Source organism: Poecilia reticulata, linkage group LG1, assembly GCF_000633615.1.
Source record: "Poecilia reticulata strain Guanapo linkage group LG1, Guppy_female_1.0+MT, whole genome shotgun sequence".
Classification (NCBI taxonomy): domain Eukaryota; kingdom Metazoa; phylum Chordata; class Actinopteri; order Cyprinodontiformes; family Poeciliidae; genus Poecilia; species Poecilia reticulata.
In genome coordinates, this window is record NC_024331.1 from 25,333,759 (window position 1) to 25,357,285 (window position 23,527).

A 23,527-nucleotide genomic window follows, 5' to 3' on the forward strand; every position below is an offset into this window, starting at 1 on the left:
TAGAGAGTCAAACTCATTTTTATGTTCATTTTGTGACAGAAAATATTGATAAAACCTATTAACAAATTGTAAAAATATTAATAAACAACTAACTGCATTCTATAAGTACCTCTTAGAATTAAATAATATCAAACATCTATTCACATTGATGTAATTTGGCAGCATACAGATTAAATCTGCTTTGATTTGGTTTATATTTATGTGGCCCTTTGGAGCGCAGAGGGCGGGCAGCATTTGGCCCCCGGGCCTCGAGTTTGACACACGTGGCCTCAAATTTTAATTATGTTTTTTTTACTTTCTTAAAAAAATGTCAAATGACGGTAAATATTTTTCAAAAATGTGCTTGTATTTCAATCATCCCTTCTGGAAACTGACCCGAATTCAAAGTCTAACTAAAAAGCTACAAACATATAGTTTCTTGCGCTAGAATAATAAAAAGTGGAAACTCTTCTTTTGCATCATCACACAGTTTGAGTTTGTCATTTGAATCCATTTCCTCCGATGTGATTTTAAATGACTTACCATGTAAACAAGCTTTTTTTTTAACACGTGATTTTAATTAAGTTTTTTAAAATGAAAACGCTGCATTTGCGAAATTGTTTTTCCGAATGGAAACGCAGTTTGATTACAATTTTTCCCAAAATGCTGCACATATAAATACATAACCGCTCCCAAGTATAAGCTTCGATATCTGCGTTTCCATTCAATATATAATTACAGTTTGACAAATTGAAAATAAATTTGCTTAATGGAAACGTGACAATTTGGGGAAAAAAACTTTTCTGATTTAAAAAAAAAAAAAAAAGTTTTGCCGCTTTTTTTTTTTTATCTGTATTATAATTAATTTATTTCAATTGCAAAATTGGAAATGAAAAAATTTTTATTACAGCATGAGTCGCATGATCAACATCCAGATGTTACTACTGGCGAAAACCACAAAGAAGACGACAGGAAGTGGTTGTAGGGTGTTGATTTTTAACGTCTTATGTGAATATGCTTATCCTCGTATGATTTTTATTCACGTTTTTTTTTTCTTTTTACAGAAACACCCCAATTACAATTTTCTTTTGACATTAGCAGAAAACTAAAAAAGTTATGCTCACATTTGTAATGGAATCGCAGCTGCTGTTGGTTCTCTGCTGCCCCCTGTTGGTTATAAACCAGGACTGTTGCTGTTTTCAGACGTAGGAGACTCTTCAAGTCCAGAGTCGGTGGATTCAGTCTCCCGCTGCTGATTTTTATTTTTTTGTGTATATTCCAAACGCACACATGCACACACTCCATCGATGTTGCTGTGTGTTTTTTCTTTTCCCGCTCCTGATTGGACGACGGCCGATCCATCGTGAAATGTGATGCGACTGCGCGAGAAAGTAAGAATAAAGCTGATAATCTACGTTCACCAAATGTATAAAGCTATCCCATCCCACACAGCGACGCTTTATGTATATTAGCCTGCCAGGTGCGAGGAGTTCACCTGCCTTGGCACAGTGTGTGTGTGTGTGTGTGTGTGTGTGTGTGTGTGTGTGCGCGTGTGTGTGTGTGTGTGTGTGTGTGTGGGTGGGTGTGTGCGCGCGCGTGCTTTAAGTCCATCTGTAAGTAAACCAAATATCATTTTCACTATGCAGTCATTCAAACCATGTCGACTTGCTTCCTGTAAATACAGAGTCCCAGATGAACGGCGGCGGAGCAAGAGACGCGTTTTGAATGAGCTGACAGATATTTAAGGATTGTATGGGGGTGGGGGGGGACAGACCGGGGTTTGTAGTGTGGTGCGTTTGGGGTGGGTGGGACACATCAGTGCTGTAAAGTACATCAGTTGCTTGTTATCGTAACCGCTATAACTGCCATTGTTTTTGTTTTTCTGCTTGAGATTTCTTCTTCTTTTGTTTTTTGTTTTCAAGACAATGGCCGGTTGGGACGGGATGCACAAAACTTTATCCTTTATTTATGATTTTTACACTTACAGTATGTATTTGTTTTTCCTCTTTTTTTTTGGTTTGTTTTGTATTTGAACATTGTTGTGTACTTTAGGAAAAGTCACACTTGTTTGCCTTTTTTTTTTGTCGTTTTCCTCCATGTTCTCTTGTCGGTTTACTGTTTGGCTTTGAACCCATCACTTGTTGATGAGCAGCAGGAGGAAGAGGAGGAACTGGAGCCTTCGTCAGCAGACGGTAGAAAAACAAATGTCTGGTCATCCTGTTTCTTTTTGTGTCATATTTTATTTCCCCTGGCTGTGAGCAGCGGAGACGGTGTGATGTTTGTCTACCAAATGTGTTTATTCAGAGGGATTAGCTTTTAATTTTGTCCTTTGATTTTATTATTCTGAATAATATGATTACAATTTTATTATTATTATTATCATTATTATTGTTATTCAGGGCAATGATGACACCAAATTGAACAATTAAGAGGCTGATCCCACACAGACTCATCTTTATATTTTTTATTAAGTGGCGAAGTGGATTGATGGCTTTTTTCATCATTCCACTATAATCTGCCCACTATTAGTATTTTTATTATTCTTATTATATTTTTTTTCCTTTGGTAATTAATTTTTATTGATTTATTTCTTGTATGGGTCATAAATTACATGCTGTTATTCTCCACCACCTCGTTTTTTTTCCCCTGGTTATTTTTGTCTGATGCTGTAGTTGAGAGCTTCTGGCGAATCGCCTGAGTTTTTTTATTATTTTTCTTTTTCTTTAATGCAGAGACTGTGGTGACCGATGTTGCACTTGTGATGGGTTTCTTATTGCATAAAGGAGAATATTTTCCTCATTTTCTTAACGTCGCAGCAGTTATTTTATCAATCATAAATCTGTGACACGACAAGAAAATGATTCGACAGTGTATTTTTCTCACTTATATTTATTTATTGGTCATTTTTGTGTTTGTTTTGGTTATGATTTTTTTTTTGTATGGAGGGCAAACAGGACATGAAGAGGAGAGTAGACTCTTTTTGGCATTTAACTTTTTGTGTACAGAAAGCAGATTATTATTATTATTATTATATTGAACCTTCAAACTAACTTGCAGCCATTTTTTTAATTTATAATGTCTCAGCAGAAAGCAGTGCATTAAACTTGATGGTTTTCAGTTCACCAGGTGAACCGTTTTATAGTCCAACTCTAGCTTTACTAACATCTCCCAGTTGAAACCTGGGCGACTTTTAACCCGTTTGTCCTGAACGCCACTCCATCTGTATTTTTTGAATAGATATTTCAGCTGATGACTGCTACGATAGTGGACTGATTGCCTTGTGAAGCCCCCTTTTCCCCTGCAGTCGGCGGTAAACGCCCTCGTTAAAATATCTAAAGTTCGTTTCTTGGTCTCTGTAAAATCCTGTCTGTCTCTTGCATGACTTCTTCACTGGTTTGCAGGTTTGTTTTGGGATGCTGCTCCCCTCTGTTTAAGGGCCTCCTGTATGTAAAACACACCGTGGATATGTTGTCTTGACAGATCTATCAAATGACAAAGCTTTACTGCCCTTTTGTTTAACTTTTTTTTTTTTTGTGGCTGTTTTATCCTCCCTAACACTCTAGTCTCATTTCAGACAGAATAATTGCCATTATATTGTGAATACCTCAGGATTTTTTTTTTCTTCTTTTTTTTTTGAGAAAAATAACAAAACACTCAAAAATCAAATAAATAAAAACTCATAAAAAGCTTTTGTGTGGTTTAATTTTGAAGTAAAAATCTATTTCTGACTTCTGTCTACTTCTTGTAATTCTAACTTTTGGACACAAGAGGGAGCACTTCTCCGTCTTTCTGTGAAGCTTCTTCTCTCTGACGGTGTTTTAAATCTAAACCTTCATCCATCCAGCTGTCTGCTTCTTCATTACACGCTTTCAGATCTAATCTGGCTTCTTAATGAATGCATCTGGATATAATCTGCTCCGGCTGCCAAACACCGTCATGCTTCTCTACCTGGAGCGTCTTTTCTGCTCCGCTCTTCTGATAAATGAGCCGCTGCTCCTTGCATGAGGTGACATGTAAAGAACATGACCGGTTCTGCTTTTATTTGAAAACCTCCGCAACAAATCGTGCAGATTTGAACTTACCCGATTCACCTTTTGCTGAACTCGCATTATGAACAAATCACACTGAGGTGAGTTTGACTCGACAGGCTGAATATTTGATCCAAGGCGGTGAAAATCAACCGAAGAGATTTCATCTCTTTAAATTTCCCTGCAAAAATATTCGTATTTTACATTGAAGTACAAACAATAGTTGTAACAGTGAGAGAAGGAAAAAAAAAAAGGGGACACAATTTGTTCACAGTTTTACCAACAGTAGTTCAAAAAGCTGAGTGACTTTTCCATTTAGCTCACCTGAGTAAATACTTTGTTAAAGCACATTTGAAATCCTTGAGTATGTTTCTTTAAGGTTTAAACATTCACGTATTACGACAACATATGGCAACAACCAGTAAATTTTTGCCCCCCCAAAAAAACCTCAGAAATATGTTTCAGAAGTTGAAAATTTGCAATAAAGAAAATTTAAGTTTAAAAAAATGTTCAACTTTTGAAACTTTTGAGGATTTTTTTTTTTTTTAGAAAATTTCTGAGATCAACTTTAAAATTTGAGGGGTTTTTTTATCGAGTGAGGGATGAAGGGATAAGCACTCAAGGTGCCACCTGCGTCTCTCGTAAGTGCATTATGCGCTCAGACTCCTGAAGAGGAGCAGCGATTCTCTTCAGGAACTCAGAAATTTCCACGGATTTTTTTTCTACAACATTTATTAAATTGAGCTTGAATTTTTTTTTCCCACAAATTGACATTCGATACTCAGAAATTTCCCAGGTTTTTTTCTACCAAATTTAGCTGGAACTTTTTTTTTTTTTCTGACAATTTTGCTTGACTTTTGGATCGCAGAAATTTCCATGTTTTTTTTTTTCTTTTTAGAAAATGTCTAAATTTTGTGATTTTTCTGGGAGGAATCTTTTTCTGTATCTACAATGGTCCTAATAAGTCATCATGACAGACTGACATTTCTGACCCTTCTTTGGTAAATTCTTTCACAGATTCTAAACTCTATTTAGGTGTGGACTTTAACTAGGCCATTCTGAATATCTTCCATGTCAGCTTTTCCCTGTATCATTATGTTTGCTGTCCAACTGGAAAACAAATCTACACAAATGAATGAAACTACAAAGGAAAAAACAGAAGCAATAAGATCTTTTAAGCAATACTGATGATCTGAACATGGTAAAACTTGTTGAGCAACGAAGGAACTGAGTGGCAAAACCTGACAAAGCAAATATACATGAATATGATCTAAATCCAAACCTAAAACACTGAATAATAAAAATAATAATAATAAAATCAGAATAATTGACAGATTTTATGAGTAAATGTGTGGATTTGAATCTTATCCTGGGGTTTGTGTGTTCGTTCATGGAAGAGCATGCAGACTCCATGAATGTGTGTGTTTCTCCTGGCAATCCTCCCACAGGTCACACCAGTAACGGTTTGAACAGTAACCTGCCTGAGGCATGAGCATTTGCATGCATGGTTGTTTTTCTGTTTTCTTTTTTGCAAATAGGATGCACAGCACCTCTCACTTCATGCCCCCATCGACTGGTTTGTGGTTTTATGCGTTACTCTGTGGTTTGTCACATTAAATCCCAGTAACACAGGAAAGGTTTTGGGTTTAACGTGACAAATAAATAAATAAATAAAGTGTTTTGCAGTGTCCTTTGTTTAAACCTGATTTTAATATGTTCATGTGCCACGTAAAGCTGCAGTCTGTAACTTTTATAAAGAATACATTACTTTTACATGTCTGTTGAAACCGTCACTTTGTTGTAACAGAATCGTATGAGTTGGATAATCTGTTAAAAAAAACTGAGCGTCTCCCTTCTCCCAATGCTAACTAGAAACAACCAATCAGAGCCTGAAGGCGGGTCTTAGCGCTGCCAATCAGCAGACTCTGTCGTGAATGCTAAGACTAGTTAGCATAGCCACCGGATAAATGGTTCTTCTGTAACTAAGTTGTTCCTCCACCATCAGCACATTTAGCAGTGAGTTCAGGAAATGATTGACAGCGCTAAGGCCCGCCTCCTGGCTCTGATTGGTTGTTTTTGGTCGGAGTGTTTCTTCAGATGGCAATAGCAGCTCAGAGAGGATGCGTAATAATGTCCTGTCACATGTGACAATTTTAACAAATAAAAATGAAAGTTACATGCTGCAACTTTAGATTTCAACATAAATTTAACAGCTGCTAAAAGCATTACTCTCTCGCTTGTGCATCATTTTCATCAAGGGAAGCTTTTTCCTTCTGTTTTCCTGCTTCATTCTTGTTGCAGCACGCTGCCTCTTCTTAACATCAGCTCATCTTTGATGTGTGACCCACGTGAAGCCGCAGGATGACAGGGGCTGATGACGAGGCACGCAGAGCAAACCAAACACCGAGGAAACGCTCACTTCTCTTTCCTCAAGTCTTCTTCTCTTTCTTTCTGCTCCTGTCTGACCATATATGGTAGGAAACTCAGCTGAAACCTCATTGGTGGATGGGAGACGCGGTGCAGGTAGATGTGTTACCTTGTTTGGGAGGTTTGGTTCCCCTGAAACTCCCGTCTGAGACCCGCCGCTGCAGAGCGAGGATTTTTAAACATTAAACAGCTATGAAAACGTTTGCTTTTCAGTCAGACATGTTGGTGTTTCCGCCCTGCTCTGTGTTTTATTTCGTGTTTCCACATCAGACACGGCAATCTGCCACACCCCTGCTCAGATCGCTCAGGTAACAGAGAAACTCTTCTTTCCGACGCAGCGAGAAACACACAAACGCGCCATGAGTTCACCGGCATTCACTGAATCTTTGAGCTATGAATGATTCAGCTTCCGGTGTCTTCTTTGTTTTACTTTATTTCACGTCATTTTTCTATTTTTATACCAGAAATAAAGACTGAAATATGCAGTAAAATCCTGCAAATAACTTTATTTCACATTTTTAACATCCTGCGGTTTAATGCTGCTGATATGTTCACCAACTTTGTGGCACGTTTTTGTGGTTTGTCAGCTGCTTAAACATTTTTTAAAACTTACTAAAGGTTTCCAAACATATTTTGTTCTGAACTTTGACTGGGCCATTCTGATAGTTGAATACGTTTTGATTTGACGTAACTCTGGCTGTAGATTTAGAGCTGTCTCACCACAGCATGATGCTGCCACCAACATGTTTTGGCAAATGGTGTGTTCAAGATCTGTGTGTCAAACCTTTCAAAAATCAGTTGATTATAAGAGAAATCTGAGGGTTTTTTTTCAACAAACAAATTCTATCTATCTATCTATCTATCTATCTATCTATCTATCTATCTATCTATCTATCTATCTATCTATCTATCTATCTATCTATCTATCTATCTATCTAAATTAAATTTTAAGACGTATTGAATGGAGATAACGCTATTTATTAACATTTTAACAGTTTATTAATGAGTTTTATAAATATAATCTGACACAACAGGCCCTTTGACGACATTCGTGATCTGGAAACGACCCAAAATGAAATTAATTTGATCCATAACGCATCAAAACAAAACAAAATGCGCGAAAAGAGATTTTCGACATAATCTGAACCATCTTTCTTCTGAAATTGCGTACAGATTGTGCGTTTGGATTTAAACCTTTTGCAGCAGCGATTTTGAGAAGTCCCGTTTTGTTTTTTCTTTTTGTCCTTTACGAGGCGCTCCTGAACGCACCATGCGCAGCAGCGCGCTGCGCCTGGGGAAGTGGGCGGGAACTTTTGCTCACCTGCGAAAAATAAAACAGCGCCGCTGAGAAGCTGTGCGGCACCCATCCTGTCCGAACCTCCACTCCGAGCGGCTGGACGGAGCGGCGAGCCGACAGACTGCACTTCATCCCGGGGAGGAGAATCAGCGACACGCCGCCGAGTGGAGCGGGACCGACACGGACACACAGCTTACCTGCTGCTGAAAACAAGGTCGGCTCTTTTATTTACTTATGTTTTGGTTCCAAAATGCACTAAAAAGTAGCTCATCCTAACTACATGAAGTATGCAGGGGTTATTTTAAGCTATGAATCAATTTAAATAAAGAATTGCAGCTTTAAGTCGGTTTAGTTTTGCTGGTGAGAGGTCAGTTTCGCACCTGGATCAGGTGTTTCCAGTCAATCTGATTGGAAACACTGAACACCTTTTTACTAATTTACTCCTAATCTATACAAACTTACTTATTTATGCTTTATTAAGCGCAAAAGATTCTCGTGTGTGAAGTTAAGACGTTGCTTGTAGCAGGAAATAAAATGCCACCAGAAGCAGCAGCAGCAGCAGCAGGACGGAACAAACCCAAATGTAAACTGTTCAGAGTGCCTGTAATTACGGCAGGTGTAGTTTGTTGTTTCTGCAGCAGCAGCAGCAGCAACACACACCCAGCTGTTAAGCAGCTCCAGGCTACAGATTTGGTTTGCACACACACAAAAGAGGCGACATGTCGGCCTGTCAAGAGTTGCACATATGAGGTTTCCTCAGCTGGGCGAGGCTTTTAAACAGAGATGTGATCGACATGATGGCAGCCTTCCTCTTTTTGCTTTGGCTCAGACAACCAGCTGTTTGGTTTTGTTAAAAATAAGACCTACTTCCTGAATCTACCTGTCCTGATCTACTAAAAACCAGAACATCTAAAAGAAAATCTACAGAATTCTTTCTGATCGTGTTGATCAGATTAATTGTGATGAATCCATCAACTTTGCAGGTGTATACAGACTAAAAATGGCTGTTTGCTAAAAGAACGACATAATCTGAGTCGTAATTAAGTCACAACTGCAGAAAAGAAATAGAAACTTTTTGCATTTAAGATAAAAGGTTTGTACATTTGTTTGACCCAAAGCTCAAGTGGCCTTTTTAACTCCACCTGGTTCTTCAGCATCTTTTTCAATCCAGGCATTCATTTATCTAAAAATGATCAATAAAACAGCCAAACTCTGCACTAAGTCAGGCAGAATTTCCTGAACTTTTCACAAATTTGTTCCAACGTATTTTTTTGCTGTAGATGCATCCTGTGCTAGGATGAGGAGAGGAATGCTATATTGTTGCATTTTAGGCAATAAAATGTTTTCTAATTTAAAAAAAAAAAGAATTGTTTTGCATCTTTTAGTGCATTTCTAATATATATAAGAAAGTATTCAATGAAAAATCAGCAGTATGTGGCAATTCTTTACGCGATTAATCGACAGAATACTCGATTAATTGGCAGAATAATTATTTATTTGCTAGAACGAGCGATTAATCGGTGAGTAAACCAATGATTAGTTGCTGCAGGTGGCAGGGCTCGTGCTCGGTGCCTTAGCCTGGATAAAGCTCGGATTGACAGGCAGCCAGGGACAGAACAGCGAAGATGATGCTGAGCACAAAAGATTAAGCTGTGCAGCTGGGCTGCATGCAGATGAATTACTGCAGAAGCTTGAACTGAAGCACGGAGGCGGTTTGTGCAACTTCCTCCAGAAGTTGCCCCATGGGTGGCTCTGAAAGTGAAGCCGCAAACGCATGACTGCAACTCAGAGAATATGCAGCCGCCTCCGCCGCCGCAGCTAGCATAGCATTTCGTCTGTCCTGTGGCAGCGCTGCTCCTCTTCAGGAGTCTGAGCGCATAATGCACTTAGGAGAGACGCAGGTGGCACCTTGAGTGCTTATCCCTTCATCCCTCACTCGATAAACAAGCGCACACTCAGGAGATCGCTCTTATCCCCACACACACACACACAATCCGTCTTCCATCGCTCTGATCGTCGACTCTAGAACAAGCAGCTCATCTAAATGCGTTTTAATGGAGCTCACGTCTTTTTCTGTCAACATCTCTGCGCTGTTTTTATCTTTTCCTTCTCTTCAGGGCGCGATCAGGACATGATATCTCTCTCTGTCCAGACTTGCACTAACATTCCTCCCCTCAAAGCATCACTTCCTTCAGGAGTCTAACAGATTCTGCAAACACCTCAGTCGTCTTCGAATTAAACAAAATTCATGTCAAACGTTTATAAATGTTTCCAGATGCCTTGGAGGTCATCAGGTGTCAACCAGCGGCCGCCGTGTTTCACAAAATCAAACACATTTGGCTTCAATCAACCCCACTGTGTTAACATTTCAGCTGCATAAAGTTATCACAATTAATTTAAATTATTTTTTGTTGTTTTTGTAGATGAGGAGAGGCAGGTTGACCTCTGGTGACCTCGGGGAACATTTTTAAAAGATAATCTGAAATTGTATTAGGTTTGTCACTGCAAGTTTTTTCTGGACGATAAATTATCCCATAGGTTATTGCGATAAATGATAACGTTTTTATTTGAGACAGTTTTCAAGTAATGATGAAGAACAGATTCCAGCCGTTTTCGCACTGCAAGGAACGGAGCGGTTCCGGACCTGTTGTGTTTGAGGGCCATCGAAGCGGTACCGGACGTCATTATTTTTGAAACTAAACAATGGTTTCGATGTAGCGGCCGAAGACTTTTCCTCAGAGATGCGGCGGAAAACCTTTTCATTCCTCGTTGACCGACCAGCTCATTCTGTACTCGTTCATCAGCAGAGGAAAAAAAAAACCTCATCATTTGACCCGTTATTGCACTATATTGAGACGAATCCATTGCTAATTAAAACTAATGATAAACATATTGAAAAAGCACTCTTTACAAAATATAGTTTAGTGAGAGCCAGCGGAAAATCAACGTCTGACTCCATCACAACCAGCGGCCAATCAGCTGCTGGTTCTAAGCAGAACCGCTTGGCCGGCCCGATTGGAACCACAGCTCTTGTGGAAACGGTCACAAGTTCTAATGCAAACACGGTCGGAACCGTTCCGTTCTGTTCTGTTCCCTGCAGTACGAAAACGCCTAAAGATCAATAAACCTTTAAATTCTAGTAAACATTTAACTGGAAAACATTTTAAATACAACAGAAGTTGAGACGGGAAACTTTTCATCCAGGTTTTTGGTAGAAAGTGAAAAAAAAACAAACAATGGAAATTATTGAGGTTGTTTGAATTTATCATACATAATTGATTTTGTTGCAACAGGCGAAGGAACATAAAACATTTTGTTTTTGTAAATGTGGATTGGTTGGTTGACCTTTGACCTATGGAAACATTATCTTTAAAATGATAGCTACACAACCAAAAATTGTTGTACAAATTTAGCACAGTTGATTGAAACCATATTTAGATTTTTTTGGTAAATGTGGTTTGGCTGGCTGACCTTTGACCTCTGGAAATATAGTCTGGGATTCACTCAGATCAGCCAGAGAGACATCGGCTGATTTAAAAAGAAAAGAGCTTAATTTATTATAAAAGAGTCAAAAACTTGTTTCCAAAAGTGATGGAGGTCGGCATAACAGACTTCAACTCAGGTCGACCTCTGGTGACCTCTGGAAACTTTTTTTTTTTTTTTCCTTAAAAATTGTAAATCTTAAAAATTGTACATTTTTGTTGCACAAATGTAGCACAGTTGATTGAAACCATATTTGTTTTTTCTTTTTTTTTTGTAAACAAAAAATGTGGATTGACCCACACCAAGGGTCAAGGCTGGTTGACCCCAGATGACCTCTGGAAACATTAATATCTTTAAAATGACTAATTCATATAAGTATAAAATGACAAGGTCAGGCAGCTGACCTCTTACTGATGAGGCATCCTCAGGGAGTTGGTCTCATGTTTTCATTGTTTTTGTGGGTTTAGGATAAAGAGGCATAAATGACGGAGGAGACAAAACGATACAGTAGAAGAATGTCGAGCAGCTGTTGCAGCAGCGACGTGTCTGGGCCGGCGCTGTTCCACAGAAACAAAAGCCTGTTATCCAAAGTTCACATCTTGGGATGATTCAGACTGAGGCGCTGCAGAGCCGTCATAACGGTTTCTTATAGCTGTAACTCGAAGGCCCTTTAGCGATTTTCTCTTTTTAGACCGAAAGTTTTTTAAATGTCTTCATGTTGCAGCATGCGACATTCCTGCTGCTGCTAATAAACAAATTTTACTTGTGCTGCGTTTTAGTTGTACACAAAACTGGGAAATTATGTTTTGAGGGCGAGAAATTTAGTAGTAAAAAATATTCAGGAGATGTTTTTCTTTTTTATATATCTGGATTACTTTTCTCACATTTAGGACATTTTAACATTTAAGATGCAAACGTCTTTAAAAAACTCATGTTTACACACAATTTTAGCTAATCTAAACTTGAATAATCTTAATATTAAATTTGAATAAACCCAAATGTGAATATTCAATCTAATTGTTAAATCTGAATTTGCCTATTAAACCTAAATGTGAAAATGCATCTAGATGTCGAGTCTAAAAAGTGAATCTACATACTGAACATTAAATATAATGCTATATTGAATTATTGAAATCTAGAAGTAAAATAAAAATTCTGAATATAAAATTTGCTGAATGATTTCTTGACGCGTTTTCTTAAATTAACCTCTGAGCTGTTCATTTAACCTCCTGTTTTGCAGCCACCATGACGGACGCAGACAAGTTCCTGTACGGGGACCGGAGCGGCATCAACGACCCGCTGGCCCAGGCCGACTGGGCCTCCAAGAAGCTGGTGTGGGTCCCCAGCGAGAAGCAGGGATATGAGGCCGGGTCGCTGAAGGAGGAGAAGGGCGACGAGTGCGTGGTGGAGCTGTCCGACTCCGGCAAGAAGGTGAAGGTCCATCAGTCCATCGAGCTGAGAAATAAACTCAGTTAAAAATATTCACCTTGATCGGTCCAAACGGGATTAAAACTTTCCCAAACCTGCAGTATGTAACTACTACAGATATTTGTTGAAACTGTCACCATGTTGTGACCGTTTGGTAAGAGACGGATAAAACTGAGCTGAACCAATCAGAGCCAGGGGGCGGGTCTTAGCGCTGTCAGTCAATCTGTGCATTCAGTTTAGTTGGCATCGCCACCCACGACCTCAGATAAACTGTTTACCTGTAAGTTGTTTCTCCCTGTTGGCACATTTAGCAGCCAATACATGAGGTTGACTGACGGCTCTAAGACCCGCCTCCTCGCTCTGATTGGTTGTTTTTGGCCGGGAGCGTTGTTTCTTCAGTAGGCGATAGCAGCTCAGGGACAAAGTGGAGGAGATCAATATTTTCAGATTATCTTAGTTTTAACAAATATGTAAAAATCAGATTCTTTATAAAAGTTACGTACTGCAGCTTTAAACGATGAGAATCCCTCTGTCAAATTTTAACATGAAGTGCAGCTTTCTGCACATCAACAGTTTTTCATTTATCATAATAAATGAACGTTGTCTGAAAATCTTATTTCTAATTTATTGAGCATGATTGTAAACGATAACGACGGAGATCATTCATGCAGTGTGACGCCAACATTAATAAAATAACCCCCCCCCCCCCCCCCCAGAGTCACCACTGTTGCTAAGCAACAGATGAATCATTTCACATTCAAATTCAAAAATACCTTATTGATCCCGAAGGGAAATTAAATATTGTTGTAACTCGTATGAATTCAAATTCTTCAAAGAATTATTGCAGACAGAAAATGCTGTTGGCAGGAAAGATCTCCTGCAGCTGTCTGTATTACAGCGAATCTGAAGAAGCCTCTCACTGAAGACGCACCGTTTTCCCCAAGACTGTCTAATGAACAGGATGGTCAGAATTGTCCATTCTTGATTTTTATGAAGAATCCTTCTTTGCATCATCATCTCCAGAGGTTTAGTAGAAATCGGTTGCAGGTTGTTTGATCAGCTGGTTCAGGATGTTGGAGGCATTTCCTCCTTTCATTGTGACTAAACATGTTGCAACTGGCCCTAGTAGCATTGTCTTTTTTTTATTAAATGTAAACAAATTTTGGAGCTCTATTTCTACGACGCCATCTTGTGCATATTGCAGTCATGCAAATGCGTCACACGTTACTTTAACCGATGAGCAGCTTGTCGAATCCAAGTAATCGACCGATTCCCATCCCTAATGTCACAGCAGTCGGTAACGCTCATCTCTGCGAATCTCAGGTGAAAGTGAACAAGGACGACATCCAGAAAATGAATCCGCCCAAGTTCAGCAAGGTGGAGGACATGGCGGAGCTCACCTGCCTGAACGAGGCCTCCGTCCTGCACAACCTCAAGGAGAGATACTACTCCGGACTCATCTACGTGAGTGGGAAACGGTCTGCGGGGAACGTTCAGACGCTCCCCGTTTCACTCTAAACGTCACTTCCTGTCTGCCACAGACATACTCGGGTCTCTTCTGTGTGGTGATCAACCCGTACAAGAACCTGCCCATCTACAGCGAGGAGATCGTCAACATGTACAAGGGCAAGAAGAGGCACGAGATGCCGCCGCACATCTACGCCATCACCGACACGGCCTACCGGAGCATGATGCAGGGTGAGCGGCTTACTGAGGACGACTAGTGATGCTCAACACACAGAGGTTCACTCAGAAAACACAGTAAATCAATTAAAACCAGCTCAATAATTTATCGTTTTTCTCTTTAATCTCTTTCTACCAAAAGCTGGATGACAAAAGTCTCTGGATGTTTAAAATGCCTTCCAGGTTCAGTGATAAATGTTTATTGATCTTTCAGAATGTTTTCCTGCATTGAAAATGGTTGCAAAACAACAATATCTGTGTTTATCGCAATAATTACTGGGACGATTTATCGTTCAGCAAAATGTATTGTGACAGGCCTACAGTCTAGAATGTAAACATAAAATGTTAGTAAGTTCACTGTAATGTTTCCTCTGCATTTGTATCTGTAGCTGCATTTCCATTCACCATAAAATTGTGCAAATTGAAATTATGAAATAAATTTGCTAATGGAAACATGGCAATTTAAAAAAAAAAGGTTTTGGGCTCGGATGACGTCGCTTTGCAGCTGTATCAAAATAGAGAGCCAGTGTTACTGCAGCTGAAAACCATGAAGATGACAGGAAGTGGTCATCTTTGTGGTTTGTAGTTGTTGTTTTCAAACAACTGTCTGGCTCCATCACAGCTCTGGTCATCGCACAGTTGATTAAATGAATAAATAAAATTGTGGGCCATTTGAACTTGTTGAATCCATAACTCTTCTCTAAATCCACAGACTATACTTTCCCCAAAACGGCGCTCCAAGTATAAGCGCTTTGTTGCTCCTGAATCTGACATTTCCCCCATGAGCGCCGACGCCGTGGCTGATGTAACCGATGTAACTGTTCACATCTGTCACTGCCAAGATTGTTACTGAATTATCATGTTAGCAAGCTTATTAATGTTTATTTGAACTTCCTATTTAATGAAAACTCTACAATTGCAAAATTGTGGCGTTTTCAACATTAGCAGAATGTAGACAGATTTGCACACATTTGTAATGGAAATGCAGGTTTTGTGAAGGGGGGAGCTAAAGCCAGCGCTGCCAGGGGGTTAACGGAGCAGCTGGAAGTTTTCCTGTTTAAATGAGCAGTAATTATTAAACTACAATGTGTGTTTGTTGGCACTTAGCAGAAGCTGCAGACTTGTACAATCCTGCACTCTGTTGCTGCTTGTTAACTTGGCTTTGCACCAAGTTTTGTATTTTTTTTACTTATTATTCTTTTTCTTAACAGATCGAGAGGATCAGTCCATCCTTTGCACGTAGGTTTCATTGATTCTTCTGATTTTACTTTATTTTTGTAAAACTTACATTTAAACATGAATCAGTTTTAAAAATAAGTTGCACTGCAAAAATACTAAATTTTACCCAACATTTTTGGTCCATTTCTTGACACATTTGAGGGGGAAAAAGACAAAACTAGCTAACAACTTTTTAGCAAGAAATATCTAATGATGAAAAAGTATTTGTTCCACTGGCAGATTTTCTAATTTATAAAAGACATTTTTTATCACATTGTAAGTGAAATAATCTGTTTGTTGATTCTACCAACTGGCTTTGAGAGGCTGAGCAGCTAAAAACTTTCCTCTGCCTACATCTCCCAGAATGCCGTGCGGTTCTGGAATAGGAATTTGTAGAATTTATTAAATATTCTCTAACATATTATCTTTTGATACTGATCACAACATATTGATTTATTGTCTAATTAAAAACTGAACTTTCAAAGCGGCTTGTGAATCCATTTAAGTTTCTCATGTTTGGTGATGCCAAATATTTCAAGTTCTTGTTTCTAGATTTCCATAGCCTCTTGTATCTTTTCATTTCACCTTCTGAATGGGCATTTTAGTGCATTACTTTTTACTACTTATAAATAATTGTGTCTGATGTGCATTTGTTTTGTTTTCTGCAGTGGCGAGTCGGGAGCTGGGAAAACGGAGAATACAAAGAAGGTCATTCAGTATCTTGCTCATGTCGCTTCATCCTCAAAGTTCAAGAAGGACCAGGTTGGTTTGAAACCCAGACATATTTGTTTTGTTGTTTTATTCTTCTTTTCTAACAGTGGGAGATAAGTGAGAGTGGAAACGCCCCAGTTCTCCAGCTCATCAGCTTCTTGATCTTTCCACAATCTTGTTTTTGGTGGATTTCCATTTTAGTCCAGATCGGTGAAGGTATGCGTCTTAACGAGCGGTGGGGCGACGGCGGTGCATTCCTGCCTCAGGCCCCGACACGCCCGCCAGTCCTCCAGCGACCGAACCGGAGCAGAACGCTCATCTTCATTCACGCATACCTCAGCTGCTTACTCTACTTTAGGGATGTTTGACAAGACTTGACATGAAACGTTTTGTAAATCATTTTGCCATCAGCCATTTGCTGCCACCAGGTTTCCTGTGATGTAATATCTGACCTACAATGTTTCTAAAGTGTTGAATTTTCTGTCTTCCCTCCAGGGCGGTGCTGTGTTGTCCCATGTGAGTTCATCTCTCTGGCTTCATTTGTGTCCATACTAACAATAAATCATCTGTCCTTGGTGTCATGGAAGCGGATCAGATTGTGATTCAGACACTTTATTTTTATTGAGTTTTTAGTCTAATCAGTGAAAAACAGAATGTTCTGCTGGTGTTAAAACTCTCACGTTTGTACAGAAAGGGAAGTATGTGACATGCAGTTCCTTGTAAAACCACAACATGTCTGTTACTCATGGTTTACACAAAAAAAACCCTCAAAATTACCAAGCGTTTGTGGTCTAGTTTTTAGTGTAAATATTTTATTACACTTGAAATAACACAAACTGGCTTACAAGTAACTTTTCAGTAAGATATAAGAGTTTTAAGTCATAAATCCCTTAATCTTAATAAAGAACTTACTGGACCGTGGGCCTGTCAGGATAACAAACTTTACTGGATGATAAATTGTTTCAGAAGTTATTACGATAAACGATGATCTTGTTTTTGAGACCATTTTCAAGTAATAATGCAAGAACACATCCTCAAACATCAATAAGCTTCTAATGGACATTTAACACTGGAAGACATTTTAAATCTCAATTCGATAAAACTGAAACGTTAAAATAAATTATGAAGTCACTGTAAATAAAATGTTCCTTTAAAGGCCAGTTGAAGCCAAACTGAAGCCTTTTGTCGTCCAGTTTTTTGGTATAAAGCGAAACGATAAACCATGCAAATGGAAATTATACAGCTTGTTTTTAACTTATCATGCAATAAATTGATTTATTGGGACAGGCCTGCTAGTTTTACTGGCATATTATTTCACTTATAGCGAGATTTATTAATTTTTTTTTACCATTTCATAAGTGAACTAATCTGAAAGTCGAACTGGAACTTTTTCATCAATATGAAATTATTGGCTCAAGACGAGCTAATATTTTTTTGCGCGGGAAAAGTTTTTTATTTCAAGTGCACAAAGATAGAGCTAGAAACTAGATCCAAAATATTATTTTTGCATTATAGAGCTGTTTTCTTTAAGCCCTCAAAGTTTTGTTTTTTTTCTAAAGCATAAATGAATTTGCTTTTAATTTAAAGTGCTAACATTTTAGCATTGCTGCCTGTGTGGCTCTGTTGCTTCAGTTTCTTGCTCTACACTTAACTGGCTTGACTGTAGAGCTGCTTGGGTTTCTCACTCCACCCAGCAGCTGTTCTCATTCAGTCTGTTTTTTGTCATTTTGTATTGTTTTGCATTATGTTGAGCCATCTGTGCTAACCTGGTTATGTCGTCGCCTGTGCTGTGTGTGCCTGCATGGAAAGGGCCGGCTTCACAGGGGCTTGAAGCTTGAGCAGGCTTGCTGTTCTGCGGGAATGTACTGCATGCAGGAATGTGCAGGATCTGTATTTTTGCGTGTGCCTGCGTGTGGTTGGTTGGGCAATAACGTCGCCTTAGGTCTTTCTTTTGAAAGTGAACAAGAAATCAGTTACAGGAAAAGTCCTCTATGATGCATTTTTGACAATGAAGGATGTGCAGCTTTGCAGAGTTTGTGCTTCTCCTGCTCGAGTTGAGACAAAATGAGTGCAATTGTCTCTTCTCCACTAGGGGGAGCTGGAGAAGCAGCTGCTGCAGGCCAACCCCATCCTGGAGGCCTTTGGCAACGCCAAGACCGTCAAGAACGACAACTCCTCTAGATTCGTAAGCACGACTTGAAGGCTGCTAAATCGGTTTGCTGCCATATTAACTACTTTTACCTCCAAGTTATTAAAAAGAAATGTGATGCAGCTGAACCAATTAACCCTGAAAATGAATTAATTGATCACGGTTCACCACCTACACTAATTCTTGTTTGAGATTTTTTTGAAAAACTTTTAAAATGTAGAGATAAATCAACAAACCTTGGACACACATTATCCGCAGGGTTTAGTTGTGTAAATACTCAAAAACCTTCTAAAAACATTTATAAATGTCTGCTGCAATCCTTTGAAACGGCAAACATACCTTATAATGAACCATCTCTGTATTTCCACAGAAACTAATGTCTAGTTTTATTTCAGCCAATTAGCACCAAGGAAAATAAATGGTGCTTCTGGATTGGTTGCTTTGAAAATGCCAGCCAATAGGGTGTCAAGTAGCATTTTACTGAGGAATTTCAGCTTCCAGCTGCATTTTGTTTGAGTATTTTAATGCATGCTGCAAAAAATCCAAATTGAGGTCATTTTCTCCAAATGATTTAGTTGAATTTCATAGAAAAATCACCTAAAACATTTTCATGTTTATACAGTTTTAGACATTTTTCAGTAAGACTACATTTAATTGTGGCTGCTCTTAATCTTTGCTAGCAAACTTAACATCTATACTTGACTATATGATGTTCAGAGAGAAAGCGGTTAAAGTGACTGAATGCATTAAGGATGTGGTTTCAGTCTCAGCCCTGCCAGCAGCAGGCTCAGCCTCAACAAAACCCAAACGTTGAAACATGTTGCAATAATCTAAAGGTTTTAATGGTTGATGTATTAAATCTATAGCTTATAAGTTTAAAACAATTGTTAAATTATTTACTCGTATCCCACAACCGCAGATGTGTGCATGCATGAAGATGCACATGGCTGTCACTAAGCTTTGGGTTTCAGGGGAAACTTTGACTCTTTTGCAGCAAAATTAAGCCAAAGTTGACACTAGAAGTCTTTAAGACTTTTGTAAACAGATTTACTCATGAAAGGAGAACATTGTAAGAAAAGGGAGACCTGAGCTCTGTTTGAGTTTTATAAGGGTTAAAAATGGTCAAAAGTTAATTCCACCATTGCGCTCGTTTGAACCTATTCATGCAAACTATCCTGGTCAAATCAACAAAATTGCAAGTGTTGGTTAATTAGACGGTTTATTCTGAGTTATGTCTGTATTTATTGTGAGGAACCTGGATTATCAGAGTATCCCCACTAGTGAGCTGATTTATTTATTTTTTATTTTTTAAACTTGTATTTCTATATCATTGTATTTATTTATTTTTGTTTTGAGTACTGAATATAAATCGCAATGTTTGCATTTTTGGTCTTTTTTTTTTCTTTTTTTGGTGAAAAGGGAAAATTCATCAGAATCAACTTCGACGTCAATGGCTACATCGTTGGAGCCAACATAGAAACTTGTATCCTTTTCACTGAGATTTGGATGGAAATCTGGAAGAAGTTTGCCATTTCTCTTATCCTAATGTACAACAATGGTTTCCTGAAAAGTAACTGGTGCATACTGGTTTGTGCCTTAACTGAAACTTCAGATCTGCTGGAGAAGTCTCGAGCCATCAGACAAGCTAAAGAGGAGAGGACCTTCCACATCTTCTACTACATGCTGACGGGAGCCGGAGACAAAATGCGATGTGAGGACTTGGTAGTCAGAGCAGGAGTGCAGTAAAATGAAGAGGAAGTTTCAAAATAACTTATCTAAACGTGCTAATTACGAGATCAAGACTCTGAGGAACTAGTTTACAGGCAAAAGGATTAAGATTCTGGTTGTATTTTAATTTAAGGTGCTTCGTTGAGCAGGTTGAGATCTATGGGCTATGCAAAAAGTTTTGGTTATTGGGGGGGGGGGGTTTGCACACAATTGGATTCAAGTCTGATCTGTTCTGCCTGTACTGAGCTGTTTTGGGGCCTCTCGTCACTTTACATGCTCTTTACAGTCACATGAAAATAGCTGCAAACTGAAGATCAATTATGCAACCAGAAGCAGAAGTAGAGCCTCCTGCACAACCAACAAGAATGCAGCAAGTGGCTTCTGAATAGCGAGTCGACAACAAAACACTTTTCCAGTAGCCGTTGTACAGCTTTAAAACCAGCTGACCAAATGTGCTAGAACTCCAATTGGGTTGCTAGGTAACGGCCCAGTGGAAGGTTTTTGAAACGGTTCATTTTCCATACGCCAAAAAAAACCAGCTGGGCTGTTTAGACCCAAAAAGAAGCATAAAAATGTGCAATTTTGCATAATAGGTCCCTTTAAGTATTTGTATTAAAATAATGCTACAACTGGCAGGAAATTGTGTGACGCAACCCTTCTGTGCAAGCTGTGCTGCACTTTCAAAAGGCTAAATCTCCAGATTTAAAACTCTAGAAGGTGAATCGTGTCTGATTTTTGGACCAGGCATGTAGTCGCTCGATTCCTCCTTCACTTTACGACAATGAGATGAGCTGATGTTTATCTCTGCTCCCTTTGCAGCTGATTTGTGTCTGGAGGATTACAGCAAGTACCGTTTCCTGTCCAACGGAAAAGTGACCGTCCCGGGGCAGACGGACAAGGAAATGTTGGCCGAAACCATGGAGGCCTTCAACATCATGAGCATCCCTGAAGAGGAAATTAATGGTACTTTTTAATTATTATTTTTTACACTGACGTTTCTGTAAAGTTGTCAACTTTGAAAGTCTTTACCTCTAACCCAACAGATTGACTATTACAGAGGAGGATAGAGTAACCAGAGATGTCCTGAAATCCTGACATAAAGGATCATAATTAATGCATAAACGGGTTAAAATGTTTGCTTTTCATTTAAGTATCCAGAGATTTTACCCGAGTAGCAACAGTTACTCAGTGAGTCCAAGTTTATTTAAACCGCCTTGTTGTTGAAAAGTGCTATATAAAGTGATTTACATCATCAAAACACAACGTACTCAACAGGTGTGAAATTCTAAAAAACGGATATTACATTTTGTCAAGTGCTATTGCTGTTCATAATATTTTACCTTTACAATAAAGGTAAAATAATATTCAAACATGTAACTATTTACTATCCGCCTCTGCTTAATTGTGAATGTATAAATGTATGTTGTCTTTTTTGTTGATTACCAAGCAGGTTGTTTTGCTCTCAGGTATGCTGAAGGTGATTTCCGCCGTGCTGCAGCTGGGGAACATGGTGTTCAAGAAGGAGCGAAACTCGGACCAGGCGTCCATGCCTGACGACACCGGTACGCCTCCACCTCCACCAGGTTTTATTCATTTTATTCCCGTCAAAGTTCATCCTGCATCTCTGCCATGTTTCCCTCCCAGCTGCCCAGAAAGTCTGCCACCTACTGGGCATCAACGTGACCGACTTCACCAGAGCCATCTTGTCTCCCAGAATCAAGGTCTGCACTGCAGCTTCCTGTGGCGTGACGGAGTCGTTGAGGCTCCTCTCTGTGACGAAGGTTTATGGTTTTGTCTTCAGGTCGGTAGGGATTATGTGCAGAAGGCCCAGACCCAGGAGCAGGCAGAGTTCGCCGTTGAGGCGCTGGCCAAAGCTTCGTATGAGAGGATGTTCCGCTGGCTGGTGATCAGGATCAACAAGGCTTTGGACAAGACGAAGAGGCAGGGAGCGTCCTTCATCGGCATCCTGGACATCGCTGGATTTGAGATCTTTGAAGTAATTACCTGACACTTCTTTTTTTTTTGTATGAATTAAGGCTCCAACTAATTGGTTATCTGATTAAAAATACTGGCACATTATTCTATATTTAACAATATAAACGCAGAAAACCTACAAATTTCTTTTTACCTTACATGCAACAACATAGCTTTCCTGATTATTTTTAGGAAAGGAGCTAAAAACTTGACTTATTATGGCTGATCTGCTTTTATCTTGATCAATCGAGTGGATTAAAAAGCTACTTAGTGGAATATTTTTTTAGTTTTCATATAATTCAAGATGGGGGTAGGACTTTTACTAACAAATCTTATTTAAATGCAAAATGTTTCTGCAGTTTAATTTAACAGGAAATGTAACATGAATATGCGTTAATTCTGACTCAAAAGCAGATTTGGATGCATCATATTAATCAACCCTAATTAAGTACAGCAATAAGTTGAGTTGAATAAACTCATGTTCTAAATTCAGACCTTTTAGATTCCTGTCTATAAAACCCAGACGACTTCATCAGTAAACGTGTGCTTAGTTCGTCTTGAAGGAAAACATTGACCATTTTACATGCGTTTATCTTGGGAGGATGAATATTCATGACCTGTAAGTATTTTTAACTGGGCAGTTTTTGGTCCGCATGGCGAAAAATTGGATCTCAATTCTTCCCAGACGTAATCATAAAGTTTTGTTTAATACTTTATGATTAAACATAAAGAATTCATGTTTAATCATTAATACTTTATGTGCAGGTATCACCTCACATGCAAACTACAAACAAACATTTGCAAACAAGATGGTGTTGCTCCCACCCACAGCCTAAACACCAGGAGTCGGATGGAGAAAAGAAAAAAAGGCTTCACTTTTGTGCCACAAAAACAAAAATCTTTTATGTTAATCTCTCTGCAGGGAATCGGAGCATTTAAATCTATTTTTTTTTAAAGCTGTTACAGATGGAAATCCATGATGTCAAACTTTCAGATTTCTAGATGGGCTGAACATTAAAAAAAATTAAACTGAAGTAAATCAACATTAAGGTCATGCAAAATGAGTAAACGGTCAAAGTCTTTGATCTTTTGACTTGGATGTTGATTAAACATGGAGTTGTTTGACTGCCTGGGCCAAGCCGATTTGCTTTATGAGCTAAAGACGTTTTCCCACAGCTCAGTCGGATAAAATGGCTTCATGTTAACAAGACTGTTAACCTGGATGATGAAAACAAAAAACCTCAACCATCTTCACCCAAATTCAACTATCTGGTGTCATTTAATTAATTTCATCCAAATCTATTCAAAACAAAAACATGTTAAGTGGTTTGGTCTGACACAAACGTTCATGCAGTCTGAACTTGAACAGAAAGCTGTAGGGCAGGGGTGTCAAACTCCAGTCCTGAAGGGCCGCTGTCCTGC

The 23,527-nt window shown here is 38.9% G+C and overlaps 1 protein-coding gene across 3 annotated transcripts in view; it reads left to right on the forward strand.

Moving 5' to 3' along the window:
* Positions 1-7,773: 7,773 nt before the first annotated feature.
* The window catches only part of LOC103467636 (myosin-9-like), a 34,212-nt gene continuing 18,458 nt past the window's right edge, over positions 7,774-23,527 (forward strand). The window contains exons 1-14 of one of the 3 annotated variants that reach the window (XM_008414202.2): positions 7,774-7,945; positions 12,455-12,645; positions 13,966-14,106; positions 14,184-14,340; positions 15,537-15,564; positions 16,212-16,305; positions 16,750-16,770; positions 18,347-18,439; positions 19,823-19,886; positions 20,016-20,114; positions 20,951-21,094; positions 21,598-21,693; positions 21,776-21,852; positions 21,933-22,127. In XM_008414202.2, coding sequence (XP_008412424.1) covers positions 12,460-12,645; positions 13,966-14,106; positions 14,184-14,340; positions 15,537-15,564; positions 16,212-16,305; positions 16,750-16,770; positions 18,347-18,439; positions 19,823-19,886; positions 20,016-20,114; positions 20,951-21,094; positions 21,598-21,693; positions 21,776-21,852; positions 21,933-22,127 — 1,395 coding nt within the window. In that variant the 5' untranslated portion in view covers positions 7,774-7,945; positions 12,455-12,459. Of the gene's footprint in view, positions 7,946-12,454; positions 12,646-13,965; positions 14,107-14,183; positions 14,341-15,536; positions 15,565-16,211; positions 16,306-16,749; positions 16,771-18,346; positions 18,440-19,822; positions 19,887-20,015; positions 20,115-20,950; positions 21,095-21,597; positions 21,694-21,775; positions 21,853-21,932; positions 22,128-23,527 lie in introns of those variants that run through there. The other 2 variants (XM_008414211.2, XM_017307067.1) reach the window with 2 other exon arrangements.